General features: G+C 36.9%; 1 protein-coding gene across 1 annotated transcript; it reads right to left on the bottom strand.

Annotated features, from left to right (window-relative positions):
* Positions 1-8,337: 8,337 nt before the first annotated feature.
* LOC6050869 (nuclear distribution protein nudE homolog) lies at positions 8,338-10,849 on the bottom strand. Its single transcript, XM_038255967.1, has 3 exons — positions 10,668-10,849; positions 10,355-10,529; positions 8,338-10,294 (listed from the first exon to the last, which is right to left on the bottom strand). The coding sequence occupies exons 2-3, from the start codon at positions 10,469-10,471 to the stop codon at positions 9,155-9,157; spliced, it is 1,257 nt and encodes a 418-aa protein (XP_038111895.1). The 5' UTR covers positions 10,472-10,529; positions 10,668-10,849; the 3' UTR covers positions 8,338-9,154.
* Positions 10,850-12,463: the final 1,614 nt, after the last annotated feature.

The following is a 12,463-nucleotide window of genomic DNA, read 5'->3' as shown; positions in this document are numbered from 1 at the left end:
GACATACTCTGCGACAAATACTTGACAAGTTCCGGGAGTACAACCTGCAAGCATACTATTAAGAGCGAGTTTTTCACCAATGTGTAACAGGTCGTATCGAGGTGCTCCGATTTGGATGAAACTTTCAGCGTTTGTTTGTCTATACATGAGATGAACTCATGCCAAATATGAGCCCTCTACGACAAAGGGAAGTGGGGTAAAATGGGCTTTGAAGTTTGAGGTCCAAAAAACCTAAAAAATCTTAAAATTGCTCGCATTTCCGTAAAACTTCATCAATTCCAACTCTCTTAGATGCATTCGAAAGGTCTTTTGAAGCACTTCAAAATGTGCCATAGACATCCAGGATTGGTTCGACTTTTTCTCTTAGCTTTTGCAAATTACTGTCAAAAATTGATTTTTTATAACCTTAATATCTTTTTGCAACAGCCTCCAACACCCATACTCCCATAGGTCAAAAGATAGGTAATTACATAGACTATAAGCCTATGGTATTAACTTTGGCCAATCGCAGTTTTTCTCATAGTTTTTCGATTTTTCTAGAACAAACATTTTACAACGTTAGTTTTTGGCCTGTAGGCCGCCATAGCGGCACTTTTTAGTCTCAATTTTGTCATATTCGGAATCCTCGGACAATTTCACGTAAGTTAGAAGTATTGGAGTTGTAAATTTGATTGGAAAAATTGCCATGAAGAATGAATTAAAATATTTTTTAACAATTTGTTTAATTAGGGGTAAAACAGGTTTTCGCCTACTTGATACTGCATTTGACGTATTGATCACAGGGTAAATAAGATCTATTTCTTTTTTCAAAATGTTTATTTAATTATTTATTAAATCAAATTTACAACTCCAATACTTATAACATACGTGAAATTGTCCGAGGATTTCGAATATGACAAAATTGAGAGCAAAAAGTGCCGCTATGGCGGCCTACAGGGCAAAAACTAACGTTGTAAAATGTTTGTTCTAGAAAAATCGAAAAACTATGAGAAAAACTGCGATCGGCCAAAAAGTTATTTCCGTAGGCTTCTAGTCTATGTAATTACCTATCTTTTGACCTATGGGAGTATGGGTGTTGGAGGCTGTTGCAAAAAGATATTAAGGTTTTAAAAAAATCCATTTTTGACAGTAATTTGCAAAAGCTAAGAGAAAAAGTCGAACCAATCCTGGATGTCTATGGCACATTTTGAAGTGCTTCAAAAGACCTTTCGAATGCATCTAAGAGAGTTGGAATTGATGAAGTTTTACGGAAATGCGAGCAATTTTAAGATTTTTTAGGTTTTTTTGGATCTCAAACTTCAAAGCCCATTTTACCCCACTTCCCTTTGTCGTAGAGGGCTCATATTTGGCATGAATTCATCTCATGTATAGACAAATAAACGCTGAAAGTTTCATCCAAATCGGAGCACCTCGATACGACCTCTAGAACAAACCGAGCAATATTTACAAATACTGCCTCTTAATTGTTTATCAACTTCAAGGTGACTTACGATTCAGTCAAAAGAAACGAACTTTGGAAAATTATGCTAGAACACGGCTTTCCGGCGAAGCTAATAAGACTGATTCGTGCAACGCTCGACAGTCGTGCGAATGAGTAACGAGATATCTGAAGCTTTCGTAACGTTGGATGGATTGAAGCAGGGCGATGCTCATCATAGCGTGGAAAGAAACGGAACACTCATCACCAAATCGCACATGCTGCTTGGATGCGCTGACGACATCGACATCATTGGTATCGACCGCCGTTCAAAAAAATAAAAAAGTTAATTTACACCTTTCCAGTTGTTTTGCAATCATTAGTTTCCAAAATATCTAAGTATTGACGAAAATTTTATTAATTTGCGAAAAAAAAATTGCGGTGCTGTACATAGCAATTTTATAAAAATTCAAAACATTTTTAATCAAGCCCAAACATGCTAAACATGATTATTAATGCAGAAAAATGCATTTTAGATTGTTTTCAGTTGATTATACTTTTATTTTTATGGAAATTTTGAAGTTTTTTGGAAAAAAAAAAACTTTGAAAAATATTTGCAACGGCTTAAAAAAAAACACTCAGATTTTGTAAAATTGTCCATAGAATACGTGAAGCTTGATTTCCGAAGTTTTGTATGGACAATAAATTATGCAATTTGAATTATGTTGTATTTGTAAATTTTTTTGTGCGGTCTAATAGAAAAGGGTATTTATATCTGGATTTTTTTTAAAGGTCCAACACACAAAATTACCATATTTTGCTTCTTGGGTGTTTTTAAACCCGGCTTGAGTCAGGGATATTCAAAAACACCCAGAAAGCAAAAAAAGAATGAAAATTTTGTTTATTGAACCTTAAAAAAAACTCTAGATTGCTCCTATTGATTTAATTTTTTACATTCATAGGTTTTTAGTAAAAATTAAACTGCATGTTCTTTAAGTATTCTGAACAATGATTTATATCTTTAGCTAAATGGAAAATTTTCACCGTTACATTATTTTTAATCTAACGTATTCTACTTAGAAAGCTCTCATGGGTGTTCTTCGTGTCTGAGTTTGAGAGCGGTTGGAAAAGTAAACAGTTATACGAAAGAATTGCAAAAAAGGTACATTAAGGAGTTACATACACGTACAAAATCTCAAAGTTTCATACTTCCGTATATTTATTAAATCCTATTAAAAAATAATTTCCAATCACTCCTGAAAATTTCATAATAGTAGTTTATGCAACAAGTTGCAAAAAGAAGATTTTTTCAGCACGAGTCGTACATTTATCCAACGAGGTTTACCGAGTTGGATAAATACGACGAGTGTTGAAAAAATCAAGTTTTGCAACGACATGCTTACAACATTTTTTGCAATTCCGAAAAAACGCTTATTGAATGGAATTTTATGTCAAACATTCATGTGTTTAGTAAATTCACCGTTCAAAACAAAAAAATATTTAAAAGTGTTACTTTTCGATAATAGTGTTGAAAAGTTCTACTTTTCAGCACTGGTATTGAAAGGTATTAATTTTGCTTTCTGTTATTTATGGTAGGGAAAAGTAGGCCGTTTCGTTTCTCCAGAAGGACAGGAAAAGCGGAATTGCAAAAAATGCATTATAGATTGTTTTCAGTTGATTATACTTTTATTTTTATGGAAATTTTGAAGTTTTTTCGAAATAAGGCTGGTACAAATATTTTTAAAAGTTTTTGTCACCCCCCCCCCCCTTCAAAATTGGCCCGAAAAATCAGGGGGCAAAAAAAATATTTTTACAATAAACTTCAAAATTTCAATGAAAATTCAAGTGCAACCAGCTGAAATCAAATTAAAATACATTCTCCTGCGTTTAAAATCATTTTTAGCATGTTTGGGTTTGTTAAAAATCTTAAGATTTTTGAAAATTTTCGATGCAAAATCTTTTTTCGTTACAATTTTTGTTTTTGTCAGATCTTAGATTTTGAAAACTAATGATTGCAAAACAACTGAACTAGTGTAAAATGCATTTTAAAACACCTTTTCATTGAAATGTGAAGACCCCCGCTTGACCTTGGCCAGGGCCGAGGGACAAAAACTTTTTTAAATATTTTCATCGGCCTAAATAATTTTTGAAAAATATTTGCAACGGCCTTGAAAAAACACTCAGATTTTGTAAAATTGTACATTACGGTGGCTTGAAGTTGTATGGGAAAATTTTAAAATCGACTAATTCAATCAGAGCAGGCATTTTCCGGTCCCATTTGGGCCCTCAAACAACCCCCCCAAAATTTGGGAGCGATTGGGTTTGACCTGGCTTTCCGCAAAACGATTCAAATATGTATGGAAATTTGTATGGGAAAACCCTTTTTTACATTTTAATTTTTATCATTTTCATTTTTCACTCAATTTAAAAACTAGCAAAATGGTGTCTTAGAAAAAGTTGTTGTATATGAATGTGGCTTTTATTTAAAACTATTGACATGCAGGGTGACACACCTACAGGGTGTCAACCAAGCCCTAACTACTACTAGTGACCTTTTAAAGCGTTGGTGTCTCATGAAAAGTTGGTAAGCTACTTATTCGAAGAAATTTTTACATGGTTGGAAGACAGGGTGTCAACCCATTTCTCGTTTCTATTTAAGACCATTTTGACCACTGTAAAGTGGGCGAAAAAGGGCACAAATCGCAAATTAGGCCTGCCACGCAAAAGTAGGCTGAACAAAAATTCGTCAAAAGTCATTTTTTCACGTAAAATTTTCTGGGGAATCGATTGCACATGATAAAAACACGGTAAGAAGGTTAAGATGCTAGTTTGGAAACTTTCTGATAAGTTGTATTTTTTCTGTAAATTGCTCTATAAAATAAAAGGAAGCTGAATAATGGATTTTTTCTGTAGAAATGTTCAGAACATTTGAGCAATCTCTACAAAATCGGCCGATTTGGCTCAAACTTTGTGGAGGCTTTTTAAAGTAGCCATTTTGTGTTATTGGTTCACCCATACAATTATACCAAACAATTTTGGCAGCTGTTCATACAAAAATGGTACGTAAATATTCAAAAATCTGTAACTTTTCAAGATTTTTTTTTTATTGGTTTGGTGTCTTGGGTAAAGTTGTAGATTGATGAAGACTATTCCGAAAAAATAGAAACATGGACAAGAATTGGTGATTTTTTTAATTAACTTTTTTTTTACAAAAAAATCTGTTTCCCAAAATCCGTATTTTTTAATCTTTGATTTTTTTATGTTTTAGGTGACAAAACCCCGCATGTTTTAAGTTATTCAGAAGGTACTTAAAATTTGTTTACCTCATTTTTTATGTAAAATTAAATTTGCAAGATCAGAAACTGTTTTTAATCATACGCAATCGATTCCTCAGGAAATTTTATGTGAAAAATTGACGTTATTTTGTTCCTTTTGCGATTTGTGCCCTTTTTCGCCCAAATCAAAAGGTCTTAAATAGAAACGTGAAATGGGTTGACAGCCTGTAGATGTGCCACCCTGTCTTCCAACCATGTCAAAATTTCTTCGAATAAGTAGCCTAACAACTTTTCCTAAGACACCAACGCTTTAAAAGGTCACTAGTAGAAGTTAGGGCTTGGTTGACACCCTGTAGGTGTGTCACCGTGCATGTCAATAGTTTTAAATAAAAGCCACATTCATATACAACAACTTTTTCTAAGACACCATTTTGCTAGGTGACTTCCTTATTATGTTAAAAAATAGGATTTCTAAATATCTACCGAAGTACTGGCAGTGTTGGCAAGAAATATAATTTTCAGCACTTATTTTGAAATGCCTCTTTTAAAAACTCTGTATCTTTTTCCAGAAGCAAGATAGGACCATACTTTCTTGGGGAAAGTTTTAGAGGACATTCAGGGCTATACTTCTACGGTGTTAGTTTTTAAATTGAGTGAAAAATGAAAATGATAAAAATTAAATTGTAAAAGAGGGTTTTCCCATACAAATTTGAATCGCTTTGCGGAAAGCCGGGTTAAACCCAATCGCTCCCAAATTTTGGGGGGTTGTTTGGGGGCCCAAATGGGACCGGAAAATGCCTGTTCTGAAAATTCGATCATGTCGAGCCACCCTATTGTACATAGAACCCGTGAAGCTTGATTTCCGAAGTTTTGTATGGACAATTTATTATGCAATTTGAATTATGTTGAATTTGTAAATTTTGTTGTGCGGTCTAATAGGAAAGGGTATATCTGGAGTTTTTTTAAAAGGTCCAACACACAAAATTACCATATTTTGCTTCTTGGGTGTTTTTAAACCCACCTTGAGTCACGGATATTCAAAAACACCCAGAAAGCTAAAAAAATGAAAATTTTGTTTATTGAACCTTAAAAAACTCTAGATTGCTCCCATTGATTTAATTTTTTACACTCATATGTTTTCGGTAAAAATTAAACTGCAGGTTCTTTAAGTATTCTGAACAATGATTTATCTCTTTAGCTAAATGGAAAGATTTCGCAATTCGCAATTCGCAATTCGCAATTTTCAGTGTAAGAACGGGCCTTGACCGATCTTATGCACTAGGTTCCCGACGAACACGCACTGCCCTTACACCTACATCTCACCCTTGCTCTGAGTCAGTACGAGCAACACGCTAGAACACGCTTTGAGTGTTCGTGCCAGGCATGCACACCTTCTTTTCCGGTTACGCATTTTAACTCGGCCGGGGGTGGTACATTACGTAGGGTTTGATGTAAGTATAAGCGCCTAACCGTTTAAAGTGTGCCTATCAACTTTCATTAAAGCAAAAACTGTTTTATTTTTAGTTTGAATTCAAAAACTAATTGTTATTTACTGTGTTTTGTTTTCTCCTGAAATCTTTCCTAGTGTTGAGTCGTGTTTATATGTTGCTATTTCTTTTGTCGCGGTGTTTTGTTACAATTTTTGGTCCTAAGCATTTTATAAACGTTTTTCAAAAGTACAATAGTAATATTTGTGTTAATTCTTTAATCATTCCAAAAATTGAGTAAGGGCTCGAACCTCACTTGCTTATGAAAAAGGTGAAGTTTCAAAACAATGGACAGTGAAAGAAATATACTATGTAAAGAATCAATAGTAAAAGGAAGATAGTAATTTATGAAGTAGATATAGAAATTAACAATAGTTAATAAAATGAGGTAACAAACAAGCTTAGATTGTACTCAGGGCAATTTACAGGAAGATGAGAAATTATTCAAATAGATAAATAAAGAAAAGGCACATGATAAACCAAATTGACATCGCTGCCAAATTAAGGGAAAGCAGAAAGTTTGTTACAGCAGCATCAATTGGTAAAATAGAGTGGAAAGCGTTGAGAAATAAAAGAATCAAATGAGGAAAATCGAAATCAAATGGAGGATAGTAAACAGAAGCCGCGTTAGAAAATCAGTGAAACAAAATAAACAGAAGATAGGTGGTAGCTGAGAATGAAGAGAAGAGAAACCCCGTTGTGCGATGTTTCAGGTACATCCACAGCAGTTGACTCAACATACTGCGAATCAAAACAATACCGTCTACAATCACAAATTACTTTCCTTTCCCACATTGTCGCGCCCCTTTCTTCTAGCCGTCTCTACTCTGACCCTCGCTGGTCAAAGGTTTACGAGTCGTTTCCACAGGCCACCAGCTAGGTTACACCTTGTCATCATGATGACTAAACCAAGCCAACGTGGAGGTAAGAAAATAGGACACTTGCAAGGAACCAGAGCCATGCTGTTTTGTCCAAACAGCACTACGGATGTAGTTGGGCTCTTTTCGGGATGTTCCTCGCCTAGGTGTGTCAACCGACGAGTATCATCAGTATCATGTGCACCCTTGGCCTGCAGCTAAATGGAAAGATTTCGCCGTTATATTATTTTTAATCTAACGTATTCTTAATCAGGAAGGCGAAACACAACTTTCTACTAATAAAGCTCTCATGGGTGTTCTTCGTGTCTGAGTTTGAGAGCGGTTGGAAAAATAAACAGTTATACGAAAGAATTGCAAAAAAGGTACATTAAGGAGTTACACACACGTACAAAATCTCAAAATTTCATACTTCCGTATATTTGTTAAATCCTTTTAAAAAATAATTTCCAATCACTCCTAAAAATTTCATAAAGTTATTTTATGGTTTAAGTGAGTAGAAGACGATTTAAGTTTAAAGTTTTACCATGCGCAAAGCGAACTGTCAAACTTTCTGAGCGTTTTTCTCGAAACACCGAGTTGTCACGATAACTCGAGATTTGGTGGACCAAATTGGCTGAAACTTGGAGTGAGGACTCTTAAGACAAATCCCGTTTGCATGACGTAGCCCGATTTTGAAAGTTCGTTTTTTTAATTAAAAAATTCAAAAACTGACGATATGCAAAACAAAAAAAAAATATTTTTATCTTTTTTTAAATACACTTTTTGGAAATCGGCCTTCGTCATGCACACGGGGTTTGTTTAATGATTCTTCATCAAAATTTTGAGTAGATTTGGGCAAAGCAGTGTTGAGATATTGTGGCACGTGAAACTGCTAACTTCAAATAGCTATATCTCGGCAAATATGCAGCCAAGTGTCTTTAAATTTATGTTGGTAATTGTTGAAAATGTATTTTCAATATCCTGAAAACAAATTTAACAAAAATTTGAGTGTGTGCTCATACCAAACCTTGACATTTTGCCGATTTGCATGTATGTAACCCCTTAAAGTATGATAAGCAAAATGTGCACTTTAAATTACGCAGTAGAGTAATTTTGCCTCAAGCTAACCAATGCAATGTAACGGAAAAAAACCAAATAAATAAAATGATAAAATGTTTTTTTTTATTTCTTTCCATTCAGGAAATTTAAATCTTTGATTGATTTTACCGCGCTCGTCGGATTGCTTTGAATTGATTATCGATGGATTTTCGGATACCTTCCGCCATTGAAAACCCTTTCCATGTGGTTAGAATTATTCCAATAAATATCCTTTTTATTCAACAGTTGTATTGTATGCTCATGTAATGTTACACTGTCATTGTTTTATTTATCCGTTTGCTAGTTTTATCTTTCTTTTTCTTTTTTTATCCGCCCAGTGGGCTCAGTTATGCCCCCGTAATCTTTGAACTGTATTTCTGTTTAAAGGTTTGAATCTCTTTTCTAGCATTTATAAAGTCGAGAAATCATGCGGGTACGGTTTATTTAATGTTCATGGGCTTAACAGTCACGTTTGCTACTCATTCCAAAGGGAGCAAATCTAGTTTTGAAGCAGATGATGCTTTTTTTTCTCTATTCACACAGAACTAGTTGAGTTTGCTATTTTGAGTGATTACACGCGTTTGTGTGAGTGTGTGTGTGCTATTATTTTTGTATTGTGATTTGCTTAGCTCCAGGGTTTTTTTTTTAAAGCGAGTAGTGCGGAAATTTAAACTCTGACAAGTTTACTTTTTAATCGTTACAATTTATTACGTTTTTTAAAGTCTTTCGAAAAATATAGACGAAGGCTTTTCTTCAAAATAGAAACTCTAACGAAGCCAATGGGACACGTTTGGGGAAAAAACAGTAAGTCTTATGATTATATGTTTGAAACGGATTAGCGGCCTAACGTAAAGTTGCAAATAATTCTGCGCTCGTTTCGACACATGGCTCCACGTATGTACAAAACACACATTGACGAACTTAATTGTAAAACATTAGCCATTAAATTTAATAATTTAATTAAAAAAAAAACAATACATTGTATACGCATAAGTGTAAAAGAGCGAGTGAAATATATGCTTACTTGTTCGTTCGAAGTTCGGCTTTGCTTGCTTGCGCCTGCTGGGCCGTTTGCGTTCCGATGGTGGACACTCCCGGTTGGTACGAGTGTAGCTGAACGTTGCCACAGCTTTCGCCGCTTCCGATGGAATTGAGGGATGCGTTGCTGTCACCGCCGGGCAAACATAGCCCACTCGAGCCCGTTCCGACCCGGTGCCGATGGCTGCCCGAGCTGGCCAGGTTCGTGCGGGACGAGGGTTTGCGGATTTTCCACGCCTTCAGTTTTGCCTCCATGTTGTCCAGCCGCCGCAACAAATCGGCTACGATGCTGAGTGTGGAGACGCGATCGCTCGGGGCCATCGCGGCATTGTTCAGCGCTGGGATGAGCGCCGAGGAGGGACTGTTGAGGTTTCCGTTACGTTCGATGATCAGCTTTTGCTGCAGTGTGCTCTCGTCTAGCTGCGTGGGAACGACGGCGTTAAGGGATCCAAGGGTGGATTCCAGGTCAAGTTTGTTGGTTGCTTTCGTGAGGGCCACCACGCTGGGGTCCGTCTTTTTGCTGCTGTTGATGTTGTTGTTGAGAGTTTCCAGTTTGGTCGTACTGAGGCATACGTTTGCAGTGGTGTTGGATCCGAGCGTTTCGGGTCTTTCCTCGGTGGGAACGTCAAGTGTTTTCTCTTCCGCTGCGCCTTCCGTCGTCGGAACGCTTGTCATGTCTTCTTCGTCCTCGCCCTTGGGGATGTGTCTGACCTTCAGTTCCTGCTTCAAATCCCGTGCCTCGTCCATCAGCCGCTGCAGCTTAATCTGCATACGTTCCTTCTCGTCCACCTCCAATTCTAGCAGAGCATTTTTCTCGTAAGCCTGGTTCAGCATCGACTCGAACTCTGCCACACTTTCGCTGGCCACCCGGTTCGCACGCTCCAAGTCGTCATTCTTCTGCTCCAGCTCGCGGATGTAAACCTTGAACTTTTCATTCTCCTTGACCAGCTGCTTATAGTCGGCATCGATCTTGTTGGATTCGTTCTCGCTGTTGGCGACCTTACGCTTGAATGACTCACATTCAATCCGCAACTGGCTGACCAGTTGGTTCAAATCTCGGATCTTCTTCTCCTGCTGCTCCACGGTCATCTCCAGCTCCGCTTCCAGCTGCCTCGATTCCTCCTGCAAAAACAACATCATAAAACAACAAACCCCATCTCACCGAATCTCGCAATTCCATACCGTAAAGTCGTCAAACTCCCGCTGCACGTCATTGCGCTCTTGACCGAGTTTCAAGCACCGTTCCTTCCAGTAAAGACACTCCTCCTCGACGCTGGTAAACAGCTTCTCCTGGTTCATTTCGAAACACACTCAACCACCGCGCTCGTATCGGAACAGGAACAGAACCGCACAGAACCTGCCCGTAACAGAAGAAACAAAAAACACCCTGAAACTTTGTGCAACTTCTTGCTACGTTGTGGCAGCAGGCCAATCGAATCGTCCGATGACAGCAAAACAAAGCCAGATTTCGATTGGGAAATTCCGAACCCCCTACCTCGTCCGGAACACGGTGCCGTAGATTGCTGCCAAGGGCAAACGAAAATTCAGATGGGATTTTCACGTTTCTATCGGCAATTAGGGGTGAATTTTACGCATTTTTCATCACTTTTTTCCACTTTGTTTGCTCGCGGAGAAAACAGAAACACGAATGAGCAAAAAAAAAAACTTGCGTTACACGCGTTTGACGTTTGACAGTTGCAGTGTTGCACAAATTAAAAATCTAGAAATGTTGGGTGTTATGAGACGTTATCATTTTAAATGTGTGCGTTACCCTTGGCGTTATCTTTAATTTGGATACACTCACAGTGGAAATCAGTGAATCTTTACCTTGAACATTAAATTTAAAAGCAAATTCATAAGCAGAAGCTAGAGCAGAAGTCGGCTAATTTTCAATAAATTGGTATGGGAGTTGTTTTTTTGGGTCAAAGTGTGATTTGGTACAAAGTCGACTCTTTTTGAGAGTTGCAACTATAGAGTAATCTACGTGCGTATGTATTGCGTGTACTTACATGGAAATAAAGTGAGGTTAAATTTTGTCAGGCAGCAAAACCAAATGATGCGCTAGTGTGCGTACGCAAAACGTCATAAAGCTCTATTAGGTTTTACGCCGACTCGATTTTTAGGTTAGAAATTTGTCAGCTTGGCTGCACTGTTTACATTTTTTACACGTGTCTCAGTTAAAATGTGTGTTCGTGTGCGCTCGTGACATCACGCTGTAAAACCTAATAGAGCTTTATGACGTTTCGCGTACGCGCACTAGCGCACCATCTGATTTTGCTGGCGGGACAAAATTTAACCACAATCTTTTTCGTGTCCGCACACGCAATACATGTGCACGTAGAAACCTCTTTTAGATTTTACGCCGTGACGTCATTTGACAGCTCGAGTGCACTGTTTACATGGCCTTCGTCCATGTCTGGAGTTTTTTTTAAAGGTCCAATAAACCAAATTTTCAGTTTTTGCTTTTTGGGTGTTTTTAAACCGCCTTGAGTCAGGGGTATTAAAAAACACCCAAAACGCAAATTTTCAGTTTATTATAATAGTATTGGTTTGGTATTGGTGTCTCCTGATTGTTTACATAAAAAAGGGAAATGGCGAGGGAAATGGCGTGCTTAATCAAAAATAATATTTTTGTGTTGAAAATATTACAAAATTTGATTCAAGTGATCACGCGAGCGTTCCTGTGTCGGGTACGTTATCCATTAGTGGACCCCTTTCCTACAGTGGACCCTCTGAAAGGTTTTTGATGAAAAATTCAATAAAATCACAATTTAAAGCGTGTTGTTACCTACAAATCTTTTATTTGACATGTTCAGCATCATTTAAATCAATGTTGACTGATCTTGAATTGTCCTTTTTACCAAAATAAGTGTTTTGAGTTCGACATCAGAAATCAGCCATGGCCACTAGCATTTTCACAACAAAACTGCATTTATATTTCATGATTGAATTAACTATTCAATCATTGTTTGACTGATCATTTAACTTCAGCAAGTCGAAATAATGTAATTTTAAGGAACTTTACTAAAATAAAGCGAAGAACTGCTCATTTTCGAGCAAAAATTAGGGGGGTCCAATATAGGACAACGAAAATCCAAACCTTTCCAAAAGTGGACCCCTGTAAATTAAACCTTCAAAAATGAAGAAAACTATGTATTTAAGCAAAAGTTTCTCTTAGACATACCATAAATGCTTGTTGTTATCAACCTAAACGCATATTTTTTCAATTATGAGTATAATTATGAGTATAAATATTTGTTTCTGTTTGAAGCCAAATTTGTTAACAAACAT

This window comes from Culex quinquefasciatus, chromosome 2 (assembly GCF_015732765.1).
Source record: "Culex quinquefasciatus strain JHB chromosome 2, VPISU_Cqui_1.0_pri_paternal, whole genome shotgun sequence".
In the NCBI taxonomy this organism is placed as follows: domain Eukaryota; kingdom Metazoa; phylum Arthropoda; class Insecta; order Diptera; family Culicidae; genus Culex; species Culex quinquefasciatus.
The sequence above is the reverse complement of the archived record's forward strand: the minus strand, read 5'-3'. Positions and strand labels throughout refer to the sequence as shown.

Coding starts and splice junctions, on each gene's coding strand:
- LOC6050869 (XM_038255967.1), bottom strand. CDS start 10,471: ATGAACCAGGAGAAGCTGTTTACCAGCGTCGAGGAGGAGTGTCTTTAC. Junction 10,295..10,354: donor GGGAGTTTGACGACTTTACG/GTATGGAATTGC, acceptor TTGTTTTTGCAG/GAGGAATCGAGGCAGCTGGA.